At 40.2% G+C, this 19,548-nt stretch overlaps 1 protein-coding gene across 7 annotated transcripts; it reads right to left on the bottom strand.

The window, feature by feature from the left end:
* Window positions 1-1,643: 1,643 nt before the first annotated feature.
* ulk4 (unc-51 like kinase 4) lies at window positions 1,644-17,595 on the bottom strand. 7 transcript variants are annotated; one of them, XM_052064738.1, is made up of 14 exons: window positions 17,240-17,595; window positions 14,988-15,128; window positions 13,161-13,260; window positions 12,801-12,940; window positions 12,546-12,708; window positions 12,086-12,205; window positions 6,502-6,585; window positions 6,320-6,395; window positions 6,030-6,188; window positions 5,676-5,896; window positions 3,695-3,761; window positions 3,511-3,601; window positions 2,611-2,698; window positions 1,644-2,164 (listed from the first exon to the last, which is right to left on the bottom strand). In XM_052064738.1, exons 2-14 carry the CDS (start codon window positions 15,123-15,125, stop codon window positions 2,079-2,081), a joined length of 1,533 nt encoding a protein of 510 aa, XP_051920698.1. In that variant the 5' UTR covers window positions 15,126-15,128; window positions 17,240-17,595; the 3' UTR covers window positions 1,644-2,078. The 7 variants fall into 7 exon arrangements, with proteins under 7 accessions (XP_051920698.1, XP_051920699.1, XP_051920700.1 ...); XM_052064739.1 differs by having other exon boundaries at window positions 14,988-15,125; XM_052064740.1 differs by having other exon boundaries at window positions 12,086-12,187; window positions 17,240-17,592.
* Between the last annotated feature and the right edge of the window lie 1,953 nt (window positions 17,596-19,548).

The raw sequence follows: 19,548 nt of genomic DNA, 5'->3' as shown, positions 1-19,548 counted from the left end.
GTCAGAGGAGTAGACTAAAGTCGGTCCTCAAGGGCCGCTGTCCTGCCTGTTTTCCAGCTCTCCCCGGAGCAACACGCCTCATTCAAATAATCAGGACCTTCCTAATGCTGCTTCGGGGCTGGCTGATGAGTTAATCGTCTAAATCAGATGTGTTGCAGCGGGAGAGCTGGAAAACAGGCATGACAGAGGCCCTCCAGTCCCAGAGCTGGACATGCCTGCCCTCGACGGAAGAATCACAACGTGTAAGAAAGACACGTAAGGAATTGATTTGAACGTGAACGGTACAACATGCCCCATAGTTATTTTCTCAGCCCACCTACGTATTCGTCAAGCAAGTCCCATTTTAAAACCATCAGAGACAAAAAAATCTGATGGCCTTGCCTGGAAATGTAGCACACTTCGGGTAGTGAGAGACACCATTTGAGATGCTGCGGGAAAAAATGGGCCACATTTGTCAGAAATGATTTATTAATTATTAATACATGAGTTCATCTGTTGATGCAACATAGACTGTAAGGCAAAACAACACCTTGCCTGTCGATTAATAGGCAGAAGTTTACCAAAATAAAAAAACAAAAACAAACTACATATCCACCCATTGCAATTAATACAACTGAGTAAATCATGGCTTCCTGCAAGCATAATCAGGTTTGGCTGAGTCCTCTGAAGGCCGCATTTTCGGCTAAATGACGTCTTCCGGTGCGACTCGATCACTTGGTGTCCAAATGCTCAGTAAGCCTGTCCAAATTCGCCACAATGTATGCGGTCCACAGAGTCTACATGAGGAGGAGCCTTTGAAAGAGTCTAACGACCCAGCCTGCGAATTGTCTGAATTTGGAAATCACGTGTGCTCAAGTCGCGCCGAATGACACGTCTTGCTACCTGAAATACAATCTAGCCTTGGGAGAACGCAGATTGTGAATGTTGACAGAGCTTTTGTGTTCAACGGAAAAATATGCACGCACAATTTCCGCATTTGGGCAACGTGCTAACTTCCGGTCAGTACGCGCTAACTTCCGGTCAGTAGTCTCGAACGCATAGCGACAGCATCAAATTCTTTAAAATATCTTTCCAATCTGTGTAAATGACATCAAATTACTATAAATTACGTACAACCTTATTTGATCCAGTTAAGCAAGTGTCAATGAAGCAACCATAGCATTGTATCTTATTTACTGAGCCATTTACTGTATCACAGTACATGCAAGTCCGTGTGAACAGAGACTTGCCTTGCTTATTTTGACATGCTCAACCCAGCTGCTTAGAAGACAGCAAAAAACACACACACACAAAATCGAATAGTCTTTATTGTCACCTTCTATTGTGTAGATCAAGGATGGCCAACCAGTCAAAGACTAAGAGACAACTTTTTTACTGCGTTACTGCATCATTCATGTGGGCACACATAAACATCACCCCATCCCTTCCTCTAACAGACACACAACAGGAAGAAGGGCAAACAGAAAGATGGGAAAATGCCAAGTATACACACACACACACAGACCTCTGTTCAGACAGATTTATTGTCAATGTCACACACCAACATGATGACAGAAATTGACTCCTACAGTACTAAGAGCACAGGCCAGTCATTTTCAACAATGAATATTGTGTACACTGCTTAACACACACAAACTCTCAATTCTACCAAGTCCACAAACAAAAATATACTAACATTTACATTATTAATAAACGGAAGCCAAAAGCTCAGACGCCTCTGTATTTTCACCTGGAAATACTGTATGTCATTAGCTGCTGTGCATTGAGTTCACATTTGATAACTCAAGATTGTGAGGTTATGAACAAAATCATAATTACTGCAGTATACATAGTTTTTATGACATTCTTATTTGGTGGAGTAAGCTGAGATAGTTACTATGTAAAAGTGGTGCCTTTCGTCAATAAGGCCACAAAACAGGAGTATAGTGGTTTGTTTGCGTTGATCAGACAGCTATGCCATCTAGTTGTGTGATGAGGTAAAACGCCTACCCTGACAACACATCACGCAATGTGTGCAAATTCCAACTAAAATGTCTTTCTCGGGGCAGCATGGTGGTCAACTGGTTAGCACGTCCACCTCACATTGCAGACGTTGTAGACTGATTCCAGGCTACGGCCTTCCTGTGTGGAGTTTGTATGTGTGCCTCGCATTGCTGTACCTTGGCTTGTACTGTTATCGCTACGTGTTAAATACTATGAGTATGTTACCGCAGGTCAACAGCAAGCCAAACTCATTCATTCATGAGCCAGGAAACTGAGCGTCCTGCTCCTTTATTACGGTCTTCTTGACGGCGTACAGTGAACAACTGTGACATCAGCTCAATGAATTGTAGAGTGAAACTGAAATGAACAGATTTAAAACATGCATTAATATTGTGTACACAAGTACAACACAAATCGTCAGGTGTTTAACAAAGGACATAAATACAACTAAAAATGTGACAAACAACGATAAACAATGCATTTTCCCAGCACCGTCGCATGCTAATTAGCTGCTAGCACCGATTTAGCATCGTCGCTACGTCGTTAGCAATACTCTAAGCTAGGGAGTTTCCAATAACAACAATTGAGGGAAAACAATCTCTGAAACACATTTCTAAATAATGAAACGGGAAACGCTGACTGAGGAAACAGTTTGGTCTGATTGAGTACGCAGAAGCGCTTTCACACAAGATGTGATGTTGGTGCCAGTTGTTGTCTTGTAGAAAGATGAAACGAAACAGATTTATTGTTCAAACCAACGTCAACCAATGCATCACAAGAAACAATGTTTCTAAATTACACCAGCAGATGGAGACAGAAAATTTCTGGATAATGGCAAAATAACTTTGCTGCTGTGAATCTGGAATTTCTCCATTGCGAGACTAATAAAGGGTTTCTTAATCTTAATCTTAATCTTAATGTACATTACTGTTCTGTATGCTCACTGGCAATAATGGGCATAAGATAATTTCAAATATAAATCTGAGTTCAAAATAATTAATTAGTTTTTCTTGTCAGGTCAGTGTCAGTGTCAGGAAAAAAACATATCCATACAAAGTTCAACATAAATGAATACATCCCAAAATAGAGTTTAGAAAACTTCAGAACTCAGAAAATCGCTAAGCCATGATTGGTCGTTACCTGAGCCCTGAGCAACTGTGATGTAATTTTCATTCAACAGCAAGTGGCAAAATGGCTGCCCCATGAGATGGATAAAAACAGGTGTAATTTGCTGCTTAATTCATATTACACAAAGGCAGACTTAAATCAGAATACCGTGTTTAGACAAGTAGGGCCGCATAGAATGTATTGTACAGAAAATTTCTGAGTTAACTTTCCCTTTAACAATAATTCAACCATCTAATTAGAGGCATGGGTGTGATGTAGCCTATCCCAGTCATTTACCACTAAATCAGCAAATCCAACAAACCACGTGTTTCTCCTCAAAGCAAAAAACTAAATAAAAGTAAGGTATGTCTGGGTTTACTATTAAGACGTGAAAAAATAAAAACAAAAGTTTGTCAGTACCTTAACAATGTGGAGGTCACTCCGCTGAGGAGAACGACTGCAATTTAAAGAGTCTGAGATGCTGCAGCTTCCACTTGAAATTTCACAGGAGCTAAAAGAACAGAACATTTAACTTTCTGTGCAGTGGTGAGACATCTAAAATAATAGATAAAAAGGAGAGTAAATATTTTCTAAATCCAAATACCTGAGAAGAGAAATTGTCTCAGTGTTATCATCAATGTCACTCTTTGGCCTGAACTTTGATGGATTATCTTGTGGAAGAAAGAACACAGGAAAATTAGTTTTGCAAAAGGAGATCAAAGCCAACTTTAAACATCAGTCTTGCTGTGCCACTCATTCTATACAATCACAGTGGACTTGTATTGGACATGATTAGACTGTGCCAATAAACTTCATCCACCTTGCCCCCAATGTGACTCAAACTGGTGTGCGGCTGTTGTTCGTGAATGTTTGGTGGTGGTCTGAGGGGCCGTAGGTACACAATCGTACCCACTCTTTCGTCAGCCTGCCCCAGTGCATCTGTGGCTACATACGTAGTTTAATGTGTGAGTGCATGAATAATGTATCCACTGTGAGAGCTTTGAGTGTCCACTGTGCAGAAAAGCGCCATATAAATCTCATGCATTATTTTGATTATGATTATCATTACAATACAATACAATACATGCTGATTTATATAGCGCTTTCACAACAGCGGCAGCTGTAACAAAGTTACATTATAGTATTATGATCCCAGTGTGGGACAAATAAAGGTTATTTTATGATAAACTGGTCGCCAGTCAATCGTGGAGGATTCAATTAAAAAATTGCAGGTCTGGGTAGCTAAATTTTATTTTTCTGAGAATAAACCAACAGATTTAAAGAGTTTTAGAAATGAAATCCTCACATAATGATGAATCCCATATTCCTATAGTGCAGTGCTTCTCAATTATTTTCTGTCATGTCCCCCCTAGGAAAAAGAAAACATCTCGCCCCTCCCCGCAACTATAAATAGCAGTACTTATATAAAATGGTTATAAGTGCACCTCTGCATAATGCTGTATCCTTATTAATGTATAAGAGAATAAAAACGAAAGAAATATGGACCAACTTACAATAAAAAATAGCTTTATTAACTAACAGAAAAGATTTAAAGTGCATCTGAAATTCAAGAAAAAATTTTAATTCTTAATTAAACTTTAAACATTTTTTGACCGACCATGTCAAACCATACGAGACTGAAAAATACAATTCCATAAAATCAATAAATAATAATGCATTCAAATTGATCACCACAATATAAAAATAAACCTTTAACCTGCAAAACAAAATATACTATATAAAATAATTTCTGTTGATTTTTTTTTTATCAAAGATGATGTCAGGATTAAGAGAAGCACTGCTATAGCGTGACTCACAGGTTAAGTCAAATTTCAATCGAAGAGTGAAAATGCTACTTTTACAAATATACTGATGTTTGATTGAGACTGCTCTGGAAAATAAGTGGTGCAGTTCTACATCTCTAAAAACGAAACTGCTGATAAGATGAACGAAATAAACGAAGCAACAACAACTACAACTGCTGATAGATCAAAAGTCGAAACAATCACTATTACAATTAAAATATCTGGGTGGCACAGTTGCCCATTGGTTAGCACGTCTGCCTCAGAGTGCAGAGGTCATGGGTTCGGTTCTGGGCTCCAGCCTTCCTGTGTGGAGTTTGCATGTTCTTCCCGTGGTTTTCTCTGCGTACTTCGGTTTCTTCCCACATTCCAGAGACATGCTTGGAAGGTTAATGGAACAACCTAAATTGTGCCCGATTGTGATTGGTTGTGTTGAGCATGAATGGTAGTTCGTCTAAATGTGCCCTGTGATTGGCTGACTACCAGTTCAGGTTCTATCTCGCCTACTACAGCTGGGATAGGCTCCAGCACACCCACAACCCTTGTAATGATAAGAAAAGGGATGGATGGACAATACCTTTGATACAGTGTCATTCAAAAAATGATCACTGCCATCTTTGTGAAGACTGAATTTTGAATACTGTATAGCTCTTGCATCATTCACCGAGTTCATGATACAGGTGAACCTAATTACGTGTCTACAGGAGAGCCAAATCACCAGAATTACTCCAGTCAAACGGAATTCAAATAACACAATGACATATACAGTAAAACAATTATTACCTGATGTGAATGACTCCTCGAGTTGCAGTATTTGAGCCATTTGTTGAGTAGCAGTTTTATCTTGCGTCTTTTCTTCTTCATCCTCCTTTTGGGGCTCTGCCAACGTCCCGGCTGATTCCTGAGTCTTCCTCACAACTCCACGGACTGCAGTGTGTGTCTCTATCCCGCTGTCTGGAATGCTTATGTTTTTTGTCTGAGATGAGGTTGACTTCTCCAAAGTCCTTATTTAATGGAAGCATGTGCATTGAACACTCTTCAGGTCAACATCATTGCAATTCTGTATGCATGTTAATTAGTAAATACATTATCAATCATTGAAAAGCACAAAGTAAACATGTTCAGAAATAATCTCACGTTACAAACCCCTGAACAGGTGAAACACCACTGCTTCTGCCATTTTTTCTCTCGACAAACTCTTCGTCATCATCATACTCCTCTACTTCCTCCAAGTCATCTTCCTTATTTTGTTCTTGTGTCCAAAATTGGTGCCTGAGTAAGTCTGGCCACTTAATCCTGAAGACCAAAACAACACATGTTCAACTACAGGGTGATCAAAACGTGCAATGACATTTCAAATTTAACTTGAACAATTTGATTCGTCAAGCCTTCCATCATGTACAGGATGTCGGTGTGTCCTGTCTGACCTCTCAGCATGGTTTTTGATGAGTACAGCTCTAAGAAGATTTTGGAAACCTTCACTGGGAAGACTGAATGGAAACACTGTATGGACAGTACAAGTGAAACATTGTAAAAGATATTCCTTTTTTAAAATAATGAGTCAAGATCTTCTTTCGATTTCCTAAGCAATAATTGATGTATACAATACCTGTCTGCACGGGCGATGAAGGTTCCTGATGTAAAATCATTCCAGTGAGTTCATCGTGGTTAGTAGAGAAAAATGGTGGCTTACCTACAACAACAAAAAAAGAGAAATCTCTTTTTTTTGTATTAGTCTTGAATGACTGTGCTATTTAGACGACGCAGGGTTTAGGTAAATACAGATTACACAGTATAAAAAAAACGACATTTTGCGTTTGTGTGGACCATACCAGTGTACATGTAGTAGAGAATACAACCAAGAGCCCAGAGATCCGAGGTCAAAGTCGTTTCTGATCCCTGTAGGACTTCTGGAGCCATGTAATGTGCTGAGCCTGAAAATGTATACATAGTCCTAATAATTGATTATGTGCATCAGATAACAGTAAAACAAGGAATAATACAACAACTCTGACCTTGAAATCTTTTTTTAATATCATGTTGATAGTTTTCCTCTGCATCTTCACATGAAGAACACAATGACAAGAAATCTTCAAGGGTTTCCCTCTCTGTCTTGGAGTGACTGAGGTTACTTAACTTTAAAGTACCACTATTATCCAGCAGGATCTATTAAATGAAAGATGATAGTTTATTAGTTTACTTATATACAGTATATATATACATAATGTGTATGTGTATGTGTGTGTGTGTGTGTGTGTGTGTGTGTGTGTGTGTGTGTGTGTGTGTGTGTGTGTGTGTGTGTGTGTGTGTGTGTGTGTGTGTGTGTGTGTGTGTGTGTGTGTGTGTGTTGTCATTATGGTGGAGATGTACAAATAAACCTTAGTTGGGGTCAGGTCAGAGAAAATGATTCCTAATTTGTGAATATATTCCAGTCCTTTGACCAAGTCCCAACCAAACTTCCTAACCACATCTTCAGGCAGACATCCATCACGAACAATTACAGACTCCAACGAACCACCTTGGAACACACAAAGAGAGAGGCCGAGAGAAGGTTAAAGAGACACCAAGAAGTAAGCCTAAATGGAAGAAAAAAAGTCACCAAAAATTGTGGTCATTTTGTTTCAGACAATAGAAGAATCTAGTTTATGCCTAAGGCATAAACTAGAAGGCATCGGCATATGCATTACTATGCTGCAGAAAATAGGTGACAACTTTTGGGACATAATCAGAGGAATTCTTTTTCACAGGTCCATACTGAAAGAATGCAAGTACAGTATTGGTATATAAGTAAAGATTGAGGACCGTTCATTAGTTACTGACCTGTGCAGAGCTCTACCACTACCCACAAGTGCTTTCTGGTCTCATACCACTCATAAAAGCGAACAATGTTTGGATGATCCAGATCTTGACTCAGACGAACCTGCAACAAAACAGAGAAACAAGACAATGTCAATCTTCTTTTGGTCATTCCAGTAGAGAAGTAACACTAGTCACATATTTGTAAAATAATGTCTAATAAAAATTTAATTATGTGAAGAACAATTATAAATAGCACAGCCACCTTATCTATATCTATATTGATATTGTACTTAATTGAACTGTGTACATTGACACTGAAACATTTATTTTGTGAATGCAAACACTTTGTTTTTCTTCTTTCTTCTTTCTACCCACAATTTTGCTGCTGTAGACTGTAAATTTCCCCAGTGTGGGACAAATAAAGGACATCTTATCTTAAATTTGAGTTTTGGTCCATCTTCAATCTCTTCATCTACAACCTATACAATGCAATAAAAATGATTGAAATCCTACATGGTTGGTGATCTCGGGTCTCTTGACTTTGTCACTGCATTTGAGGGCGACATAGTTTAGATTTCCCTTCAGTCTTCCTTTATAGACAATAGATGTTGAACCTCCTCCTAGCTCATCATACAGAATGAAGTTCTCCATCTGATGTGAGAAGAAATGATGAAGGTTGTCAAATTTAGCCATGAAATGTAATAGCCAGTAAGGGGAGGTGAATTAAAAATAATTATAAAACTAATGTCAACGTATTTGTATATGATGGTTATAAATACCATTTCGTATTTCGTGGAGCTCCAACACGTCGTTCTCCTAACCGGAAGTCGGATGATGCGGGTCACTTCAACCCACCCGAGGGGCGCGAATGAAATATTTAAGTCGCAACAAATCACACCAATTGAATTAAATGAATGTTTATATGTATATGTATATGTACATGTAAACATTTATTTTCATTGTTTTTACACAAATACGTTGTCTGAGAATGGCATTGTTTACCAGTGTTCAACGATTCATTTCGTACATCAGGATACCTTTCCATGGTTTATTCCGGTGTTGCTAGGATACAAAAAAACTAAACAAGAAGTTGAGGGCGTTGGAGCGTTCGACGAGCAAATTCTATGTATCTAAAATAAATAAACAAATAATAATAATAAGACTAAAAAACAACAATATTACTAAAACAGTGTCATTTGAAAAGATTACTGCTGATAAAATGTGTAGGTCAGGTGTCGGCAACTCTGGTCCCTGAGAGCCGCGATTCTGTTTGTTTTCGAAGTTTCTTCTTGCAACACACCTGATTCAAATGATCAGAATCGTTATCAGGCTTTTACAGAGCTTGCTGATGAGCTGCGTATTTGAATCAGGTATGTTGAAAGAGGGGAAACTTCGAAAACAAGCTAGACTGCGGCTCTAGAGGACCAGAGTTGCCTACCCCTGGTGTTGGTAAATTTGATTTAACCAAAAGAAGAAAAATACGGTATACTTCTGTCATGGAAAGACAGAAGTGTAAGCGTGTGTTAAATAATTAATTATTTCATTTTATATTTGAGCATTATATTATTTTATGTTATGGTTATCTAAATTATATTCTGTTTAATAATTGTTGAAACATACTTATGATTGGCTAAAGAGAAGCAGGAAATGTTTTCGTTACTTAAAGGGGGTTGTGTTCTCGTTCATCCGTTCGGAGGTGGAGACGTTTTTTTTTCTTTCTCCTTTTAATAAACTGCATTAAAGGATTCCATCTCTCCTTTTGTCATTCGTAAAGTAGAGCTATCCACTGAAAAACAACGAACCCCTCAATTTACAGAAGTATACATCTGTTATGGAAAGACACAAGTATACCGCCTAGCGAAATATCTCACAAACTAATATACCGGTATTTAGACAGCAGCGTGTACAGTATTTAAACACCTTTTGCATGATTCATAACATTTAGAACTGGATAATTGTCAACTTTAACGAATGATACATAACTGTAAGGACCGATCATTTTTAGAATCCAAATTTATTAACACTCAAAGGTTATCCAAACATGCACAAACTTAAGTTGATTTCTGTGACTATGATGCACATTGCATGAGTGTCTTGGCTTAGAAAACAGTCCACCTAAAGTTTCCTTGTGAGAGTCAGGAGAGACAATGCCTTCAAGCTTAGCCCTGATTCAGTTTTTGACCACACTCAAAAGAAGAGTGGGAGGTAGCGACAATGGTGAAGCTGTCAAGATTTGGGCACCTTCACAAACCCAATTGTTCCATATTGCGCAGTTCATTTCAGCACTGCACAGCACAAAGCTTTGGGCAAATCCTTTGTTAAAGGTTGCAAAGGGAACCAGACCAAGGTTATTTTTAGGGATAGGCAATACCAATACCAGGTATCTGTATTTGACTGATACATGACCTTATTTCAAGGTACAGTATTGGGACTCACAAGGCCGCCCTCTTGAAGAAGGCAATCGCATCACAAGTTTTCAAGGAAGACACATGTAGAATCATACTTTTTTCAATATGAGTAATTTGACAGCATATGTAGGGTAAGTATTATTCCAGATAATATTACTATAGTCCACATGAGACAATGATAATGGAATGGAAGCAAATGTCTTGGTTTGAAAATAATCCTACAATTTTCGATCATTTTTTTAACCAACTCATCTATGTATATTTTTTAATTTATGGATTGAGCAATATGGATTATTTCGAATTTTGTAAGATCAATTCATTTAATGAGTCTACCATATAGTTGTGTTCATGTCATGATCACTATATTTGTTTGTTCAAGAAGAAGACAATACAATTGGTTTTACTAATATTCAAAGAGGGGTGTCAACCTCAAAGTGCAGAGGTCGTGGGTTCGATCCCGGCTCCGGCCTCTCTGTGTGGATGAATGGATGGATAATATTCACAGATTATTTGTTGCACTGGAACCGAGTACTTACCTTTGCGATCTGCTCACTGGGCAGATTTTGTAACCACTTTTTAAGTGGTTGTGAAAATTCCAGACTGAAATCACGAACTAATTAAACCAAGTTAAGTGAGAACTTCAAAGCATAGCACTTCAAATCAGCCTGGCTATCAATACCTCACACAACCATCTGCTGCATGTCTGTTTTCAGAGAGCTGTCATGAACTTACTGGTAAGTGTCAGGGATTGATGCTCAGACTAAGTGGAGCCCTCTGATGGTTTGTGGACCATGAGACACTCCCAGTCTTTGGCATTATGGGCAAAACGTTTCAAAGGGAGGTTCTGCTTTATCTGCTGATCAACTGCATCAGTTATAGCTCTGGTCCTTAGGAAGATGATTTGAAAAATGAGGCAAGATTTTCCATTCTTTTATTGTACTCCTTTATTTGGTAACATTGTGCAACAGAAGTTAAATTATGTTCATCAGAAAAAGGCAGCAACACACAACCACATTGACCAAATTTCATGATATACAGTAAGTTTAGAAAACCATGCAGGTTGTGTTGTACCACTTTGTCACAACAAAACAAAAACAAACCAATAAATAAATAAAGAAGTCAGGACAATGGTCCTCTTGTCAATCATCTTCATTCTCTAATTCTTGTCTTTCCGCATCCAGAAGCCGTGCTTCAGTAACTCTGGCAAGTTTATTCTTCAGAACAACAACAAAAAAAGAGCAAATAAGATAACTTCAGATTGAAATCAAATCTACTTAAGAGAATTCTTTGCATTTGGATCACATTTGTGTGTTTAAACCTCTTGTCGGGGCTTTTGCTGAGTAAACATTTCAGAAGATTTTGGAAATCCTGACTTGAAGGAGTTGTTGGAGACACTATGAAAGAGGGCTCACCATCAATAATATGAATAAAAAACAAAGATGACTCAATCGTTTAAAACAACAACAAAAAAACAAAACTATATTCCTTATGTGAAACGCTCTTTTTTATGTTAGTGTATGAACCTTTCTGTGTCGGAGATGATGGTTCCAAACACACAATCATTTCCTTCAGTTCACTGTAGCAACTAGAATAGAATGGTGGTTTACCTAGAAAAGCAAAAAGATTACATTTAAACAATTTTTATGACCAATGTAATGTCATGTGATAAGTTAACTATACATTCAACTGTAGGTAGGCTCTTAGGGGCATATTCTTCCGTTTGTGCTTAATGAGTCAATTCCTTTCGTGAGTCTTAACGTTCCTAGCAACACTTCTTGCTGCATATGCGCACGGCACTACTATAGATTTCACGACCGGCATATGTCAAATACAAACAAATGCTTCAAAATCTAGCTCCCCATTGCCACCATTAGAATAACTGCAGTTGTGAGCGCAACCCTCACAATCTTGTGGGTTAGAGCGCACCCCCAAAAATGTATCTGACTTAAGCACAGTGGAAAGTATATCCCTTATTAGGTACCATACCAGTGTACATGTAGTAGAGAACACAACCAAGAGCCCAGAGATCGGAGAGTGCGGTAGTTTCAGATCCCTGGAGAATCTCTGGAGCCATATAAGTTGGTGAGCCTGGTAACGATAGATGGCCTGACAATGACCCGACAGAAATACAATAGAATGTCGGCTACATATTTGTATCAAAAAGAGAAGGAAAAAGTGCAAATGTAGGAGTAAGATCCAAATGATTAGAATTAGGATTGTATCCCTGGCATGGTATATTTGTCAGCCAGGCATCAATTTCCGATACTTGCAGACTCCGCCATAGGCCTGTACTGGTCAACATTCAATCACAAGACATGTCGAGACAGACAATAGGAACTGAACACAAAATGTCTGAACGGAAGACAGATGGGTGAACTACATTATTAGGGACATCTTTCAGTCACAAATCGGTATTTCAAACAGAGTCAACGGAGTGACTACAAACCTTGAAACCTTTTCTTGACGTCTTGGTGTCTAATGTCAAATTTTCTTTTCCCCGTTTCTTCATATGTAGAACACAATGAAAATAAATCTTCAAGAGTGTCTGTCTCTGTCCTGGAATAACAGAAATTACCCAGTTTTACCATGCCGCTACTATCCAGCAGGATCTGTAGGAAGAGAGATAATTCGATAATTCAGATGATAAATGCAAAATAGGAATATTATGAATATGATGCTGGTGCTTGATACATGTACACACCTTAGCAGGTGTCAAGTCAGAGAAAATGATTCCTAACTTGTGGATGTGCTCCAGTCCTTTGACCAAGTCCCATCCGAACTTCCTCACAACATTTTCTGGCAGACATCCATCCCGAATAATCACGGACTCCAAGCTACCACCTTGCACATTCAAGACAAAGTTGTCAGGAGACGTAAAAATCCAGATGTGAAAGAATTACCGATTTTGGTAAATAGATATGAGAAACTCATAATTAAACTGTACAAGAATGGTGAAGGTTCAATATTGATGCCAACCTAAGACCGAAGTTCCAATGAACAGATCCATGCAAAATTAGAAAAACAGTGATTGATAACCACTTATGTGAGAACCGCAACTGACCTGTGCAGAGCTCCACCACTAGCCATAAGTGTTTTCTGGTCTCATACCACTCATAAAAATGTACAATGTTTGGATGATCCAGATCTTGGCATAGACGGACCTTTGAGGCAAAAAAAAAAAAAAGACAATGGCGGCCCGGTGATCCAGTGGTTAGCGTGTCAAACTCACAGTGCAGAGGTACCAGGTTCAATTCCAGCTCTGGCCTCCCTGTGTGGAGTTTGCATGTTCTCCCAGGCTTGCGTGGGTTTTCTCCGGGTACCCTGGTTTCCTCCCACATTCCAAAAACATGCATGGCAGGCTGATTGAACACTCCAAATTGTCCCTAGGTATGAGTGTGAGCGTGGATGGTTGTTCATCTCTGTGTGCCCTGCAATTGGCTGGCAACCGGTTCAGGGTGTCCCCCACCTACTTCCCAAAATGGCTGGGATTGGGTCAAACATACCCCGCTACCCTTGTTAGGATAAGCGGATCAGAAAAAGGATGGATGGTATGTGCATATAAGACTTTTACAGACGGTGCATTTTATGTCTTGGTGGCCGTAATACAATTTTGGGGAACAAGGTAGCCACTGAAATTGTACAGTAGATATAATATAAAAAGTCTACACACCACCGTCAAATGCCAGGTTCTTGTCATAAAATTAGAGACCAAGACAACCCATTTCAAAACTTTTTCCACCAAATGTTACCAATAACCGGTGCAACCCATCCCTCCATGGAGAAAAAAGATTTTTTGAAGAAGTAAAAATAACTGAGGTTCTTTGGGGTCGTAGAAGTGTGCGCTCTCCTAAAACTGAGACTGTACTTCATTCAGAATTAACCAGTCACAATCAAATGCGTGTTCGGTGGGAGTTCACACATGCCATCACACACCACCATTTGCCTCTGATTAACCCCAAATAAAGTTCAGATGTTCTAGTAGGCTTTTTCTGTTTTTGGTTTTGTTTTGTTTTGTTTTTTGCCTCATAACAAAAGCCTGGAAGATTTGTGCAAACACTGACTACCATTTGCAATTTTTTCGTATTTCCCTCCACATTGAAAAAAAAGCACTTTGGAATTATAAACCAATCAATCAAGTCTGAAAACATGATTAAAAGGCACAAACCAAGCTGGACATGAACTTACTACAGAAGGAAACAAGACAGTTCTTGGAGAAGACATGAACTCAGCAACAAGAACAGATGCAGCAAACACAAACAATGAACCAACAAGGGGTCAGTTTCACAAAGCAGGTTTTGTGATAACTCCAAATCTGTGAACCCTAAAATGAGGGAAACTCCTGATTTGTCCATTTCAAAACGGGAGGTTACTAAAACCTGAGAAAGAGGGGTAACTTTAGCCTGTTTCAGAGAGAGGACTCAGTCAGTTACCACTGTAAAAATGACTATGAACCTAACTTGGTCGGGACCCAGTTTTTCTCAATGAACCTCAAGTTTCTCTCTGTCTCCGCCCACTTTCATTTCTTCATTCTTTCAGTTAGCAGGTGTGTTCTGGCATAGCCTAGTACTGCCATCTGTCATTTTTAAAATTAGTCAGTAAATGAGAAGTCCATTTGGCACAGTTGGTGTACTGTAGACAAACATGGGCATGTCTTTTTGAAAATGATCCCGTCATGAAGGTGCAGCATTGCTGCGCAGAGCAAAATGATTAACCTGAGTCTTACTTTTTCATACCACATGAACCTGCCAGTTAAAAAAGTGTGTGTCGACTTTTTATCGCCAACGTATAGAACAAACATGACACTTTAATGGGTCTACCTCACATATGATAAATAGCTGTCAGTATAAATGTAATAAATATATAATTACACAAAAAGAGAGTAACCTACATGGTTGGTAATTTCGGGCCTTTTGGCTTTGTCACAGCATTTGAGGGCTACATAGTTCAGAGTTCCCATCCTTCTTCCTTTATAGACAACAGCCATAGAGTCTCTTCCAAGTTCCTCATACAGGTTAATGTTCTCCATCTGCTGAGAGGAAAGACATGAGGGAAAAGAGACAATTCTAATCCAATTACCTTTTGTTAAAAATACATCAAGTAGTAATATCAATGATACAAACACAGGCTCAAAATAACCTTGGAAATACATAATCATACAGTAGAATCTCTCAAAATGACATTTCGATGCTATTTAACTTGTCAATACCCTTGGAACAAGTCACTTGTAAATAGTAGTTTCAACCTCTCCAATGTCAATTAAAAAGTCAGATAAAACTAGGACTGCTGCAGGATTTCAGCTCAATGAGCATCTGAAAGATGAAGTCCACAAGCATATTTTGCTTTTCATTTGGAATTGTATGTTTTTGGGAATGAGGAAAAGTATGATCATAACCACGCTACCAGTGGGTGTAATAGGAACTTACTTTGACATTGCAAAGGGTCTTGATGCTCAATACGACAAAAGCAACAAGAGTTCAGGCCCTACCCCACTGAGAGGCAAATAATTGGGACTGCGAAGGTACAAAAATGTATCATTCATATTAGATCGTCAGGGTTCGTTCAAGGTCACATACGTTGTCAACCCGTTCACTACATGTTTCCATTTTCAAAATTTCAATGACAAGAAAAATCACTGAAATGATTAGCAAACGTCTGGTGAATGTTAGGTAAACGTTTTGCGACCTTGAACGAGCCCTGAAGAACTCTGAGGTGAACGCCTTTGCAAACAGTCACAATTGTTTGCCCCTCAGTGGGATAGGGGCTTAACTATTTCTGTGAAAGGGGCTGAATGCAAGTACCGGTAGTTTTTTTTTTTTTGTTGCTGAAATTATAATGGCTAAAGACTAAAGAAAAGCACCAAGAGCAGCTTTGTTGTTGTATCACTATTCTTATCAGATGTCTTCTAATTTGGTGTAGGTCGCAATCTTTAAAGTGTACCTCTGATGGCCTGTTTCAAGGTATTGAAGGAGAAATGCAGCAATATTGGAAAATTTGATCGCAATGCCCGGTTGTTTAGTGTGCTGTTATTTTAAACATTGGTTAAGCCTGAACTGCCGGTTAACTTTTTAAACGACCGTTCCCTGACCGACTGTTAAATATGCTCCTCAAACAATGCTTAATCACATTGTTAGTTAACGGCATCATTAAGGTTAACTGGGCGGTTAACATCACTGCATCCCACAATTCCTCATTTTGTTTGCGAAAAAATGGAAAGCTAAATGATCCAGCCAACTTTTCTCTCTCTCTATCTCTCTCTCTTTTTTTTAAATGACTGATGATGCATGAACAAATGTATACATCAATCCATCCATTTTCTAATCTGCTTTATCCTAACAAGGGTCGCGGGCGTAGTGGAACTTATCCCAGTTGTCTTCGGGCAGTAGGCGGGGGAGATCCGGAACCGGTTGCCAGGCAATCGCAGGGAACACATATCTGAACAACCATCCACACTCACACTCACACCTAGAGACAATTTGGAGTGTTCCATTAACCTGCCATGCATGTTTTTGGAAGGTGGAAGGAAACCGGAGTACCCAGGGAAAACCCACGCAAGCACGGGAAGAACATGCAAACTCCACACAGGACGGCCGAAGCAAGAATAGAACCCTGCACCTCTGCACTGTGAGGCGGACGTGCAAACTGTTCCGCCCCCAAATATTTACATTAACATGTGAAATCATTGCCACTGACCTTTATTACCCATGTTATCGCTTTTTTTCCTGAAACGTCATAGATCAAAATGAATGGTGAAATTTGTATTGCACACGCTTTTATAGGTGAAACTTAAAAACTAAAATGAAAATATCTAAAAAATCTGATGTGCAAGAAAAAATAGCAGCCATTTTCCAATGAGCATCGAGAATAAGTTGAGGGATGAAGCCTTCTCTGAATAAAATTTGCTCTTGACCAGTGTAATTAATTTTTTTTAAAGCACTTTTAGGCCATCAATCTAAAACAATAAAATAAACAATAAAAACATTGAGTGCACCGCTAACTTAGCTTGACTTCTTATACTGCATGGCAACTTATTTTGCATCTGTCTCATTCAAGGCCTCGAAAAGTTGTCTGTCCTAAAGAGAGTACTGCATTTTTTTTTTTACACGGAACTTCAATATTTGAGAGAGAAAGAGAGAGTTCTACCTTTGAACCACGGATATACTTTCCACTTAAAAATTTACATCTGAGTGAGAGTAGTAACAGGGACAAATGTCAATGGATATGCCTACGACTTTGATATGACATCACAATCATAGTGTATAGCTACACTCAAAGATATGTTATGCAAACTCTTTAGAGAACAATTTATATAAAATATGAATGAACACATAACAAAAACATTGACAATAAGTCAATCGGAACAACTATTCGTATATACACCTTGGTGCCATTTTATATCAAGATAGCGACTTGGTATGATATAAATTCAGTCGATAAAAATTATGCAACATACTATAACTGCTGACCTCACTTTATTTTGAAGTGGCATTTACCAGACCGATATCAAATTAAGATTAAGATTAAATGCATCCAGTAGTTCTGCAATCTAAAATGATCAAATGTAAACAGAAGTACAGCAGCCTAAATATTTTTGCACAAATGTAAATATCGATCGAAATAAAAGGCGTGAAAATAATGTTTGACAGAAAGTGCTAAAAAAACGCTCTCTCCATACATCCATTTTCTAATCACTTATCCCCACAAGGGTTGTGGGTGTGCTAGAGACTATCCCAGCTATCTTCAGACAGTAGGCAGGGTAGACCCTGAACTTGTTAGCAACCAATCACAGGGCACACATAGACGAACAACCATTTGTACTGACGCTCTCACCTAGAAACAATTTAGTGTGTTCCATTAACCTGCAATGAATGTTTTTGGAATGTGGGAGAAACCCAGAGGACCTGGAGAAAACCCACGCAAGCATGGGCAGAACATGCAAACTCCACAAAGAAGGCTGAAGGCAGAATCGAACCTTGCACCTCTGCACTGTGAGGCCGACATGCGAGGCAGCCGATCACCATGTCTCCCGATTCGCTGCCCTATGTTGTTATTCAGTCTGCTACCTGGTGGCAACTGTTGCATAAGAATAGTATGTGAAAGTTTTGGCCATAAAGTCAAACTTCATCTGTTCTTATTCCTTGCAGTTTGCTTTGGGTGAAAATTTAGTTGTCAAAGACAAGTGACACAAAAGACATTTTGATCTCCTTTTGGAGATCACTTCTGCTTGGCTCTCGACGAAGGCGGACGCTTTTTTTGCACTGCTCCTGCCCTCACCCCACCCTTTCCATGCTCGCCACTTAGTCTTTGTGCTGTCTTTGTCTAACTTTTTCCGAGCCTCCTACCGTATTTTTCATCCGAAGAACTAACCATCGAATTAGTTGGCTGGTCTCTTGATGTAATCAACAACATTTTTTCGACGAAAAGAGCAGGGCCGGCCCGTTCCCCGCCATTGAGACTGAACGGGGGCTATTTTTTTATCTCTCAACCTGTCCAAGAGGCCTGCTGCCCGGCCGCACTCGGCCTCCGGGCCGGCCCACCATTGAGACTGAACGGGGACTTTTTTTTATTTTTATCTCTCAACCTGTCCAAGGGGCCTGCTGCCCGGCCGCACTTGGCGGCCGAGTGCGGCCCGTTTTCCGCCACCGGGCCGGCCCGCTCCCCGCCATTGAGACTGAACAGGGGCATTTTTTTTTTTAGCTCTCAACCTGTCCAAGAGGCCTGCTGCCCGCCGCACTCGGCCGCCGGGCCGGCCCGCTCCACGCCATTGAGACTGAACGGGGATTATTATTTTTTTATCTCTCAACCTGTCCAATAGGCCTGCTGCCCGGCCGCACTAGGCGGCCGAGTGCGACCCGCTCTCCGCCGCCGGGCCGGCACGCTCCCCGTCATTGAGACTGAACGGGGGGTTATTTTTTTTTTATCTCTCAACCTGTCCAAGAGGCCTGCTGCCCGGCCGCACTCGGCCGCCGGGCGGGCCCGCTCCCCGCCATTGAGACTGAACGGGGATTATTATTTTTTTATCTCTCAACCTGTCCAAGAGGCCTGCTGCCCGGCCGCACTTGGCGGCCGAGTGCGGCCCGCTCTCCGCCGCCGGGCCGGCCCGCTTCCCGCCATTGAGACTGAACGGGGATTATTATTTTTTTATCTCTCAACCTGTCCAAGAGGCCTGCTGCCCTGCCGCACTTGGCGGCCGGGCCGGCCCGCTCCCCGCCATTGAGACTGAACGGGGGCTATTTTTTTAAATCTCTCAACCTGTCCAAGATGCTTGCTGCCCGGCCGCACTCGGCCGCCGAGCCGGCACGATTTCCGGCGCCCATTAAAATGAATGGCCTTTTGCCTACTACACCGCCCTCTGACGGACACAAGCGGTGTTGCCGAGATTGAATGGGGGGGCCCGCCCTTCGCCGCCGGCCTGGCCCGGCCCGCTCCCCGCCATTGAGACTGAACGGGAC

The sequence above is a fragment of the Hippocampus zosterae genome, chromosome 5, assembly GCF_025434085.1.
Source record: "Hippocampus zosterae strain Florida chromosome 5, ASM2543408v3, whole genome shotgun sequence".
In the NCBI taxonomy this organism is placed as follows: Eukaryota; Metazoa; Chordata; class Actinopteri; order Syngnathiformes; family Syngnathidae; genus Hippocampus; species Hippocampus zosterae.
This window is presented reverse-complemented; position numbering and strand designations above follow the sequence as displayed.

Bases quoted from the DNA above. Each gene is read 5' to 3' on its own strand.
- ulk4 (XM_052064735.1), bottom strand. From the start codon at position 8,641: ATGTTTACATGTACATATACATATACATATAAACATTCATTTAATTCA. The intron at 7,411-7,712 runs GTCAGTAACTAA...GTGTGTTCCAAG, and splicing joins AGTGGTAGAGCTCTGCACAG to GTGGTTCGTTGGAGTCTGTA. The intron at 6,827-6,907 runs GTCAGAGTTGTT...ATACATTTTCAG, and splicing joins TATTAAAAAAAGATTTCAAG to GCTCAGCACATTACATGGCT.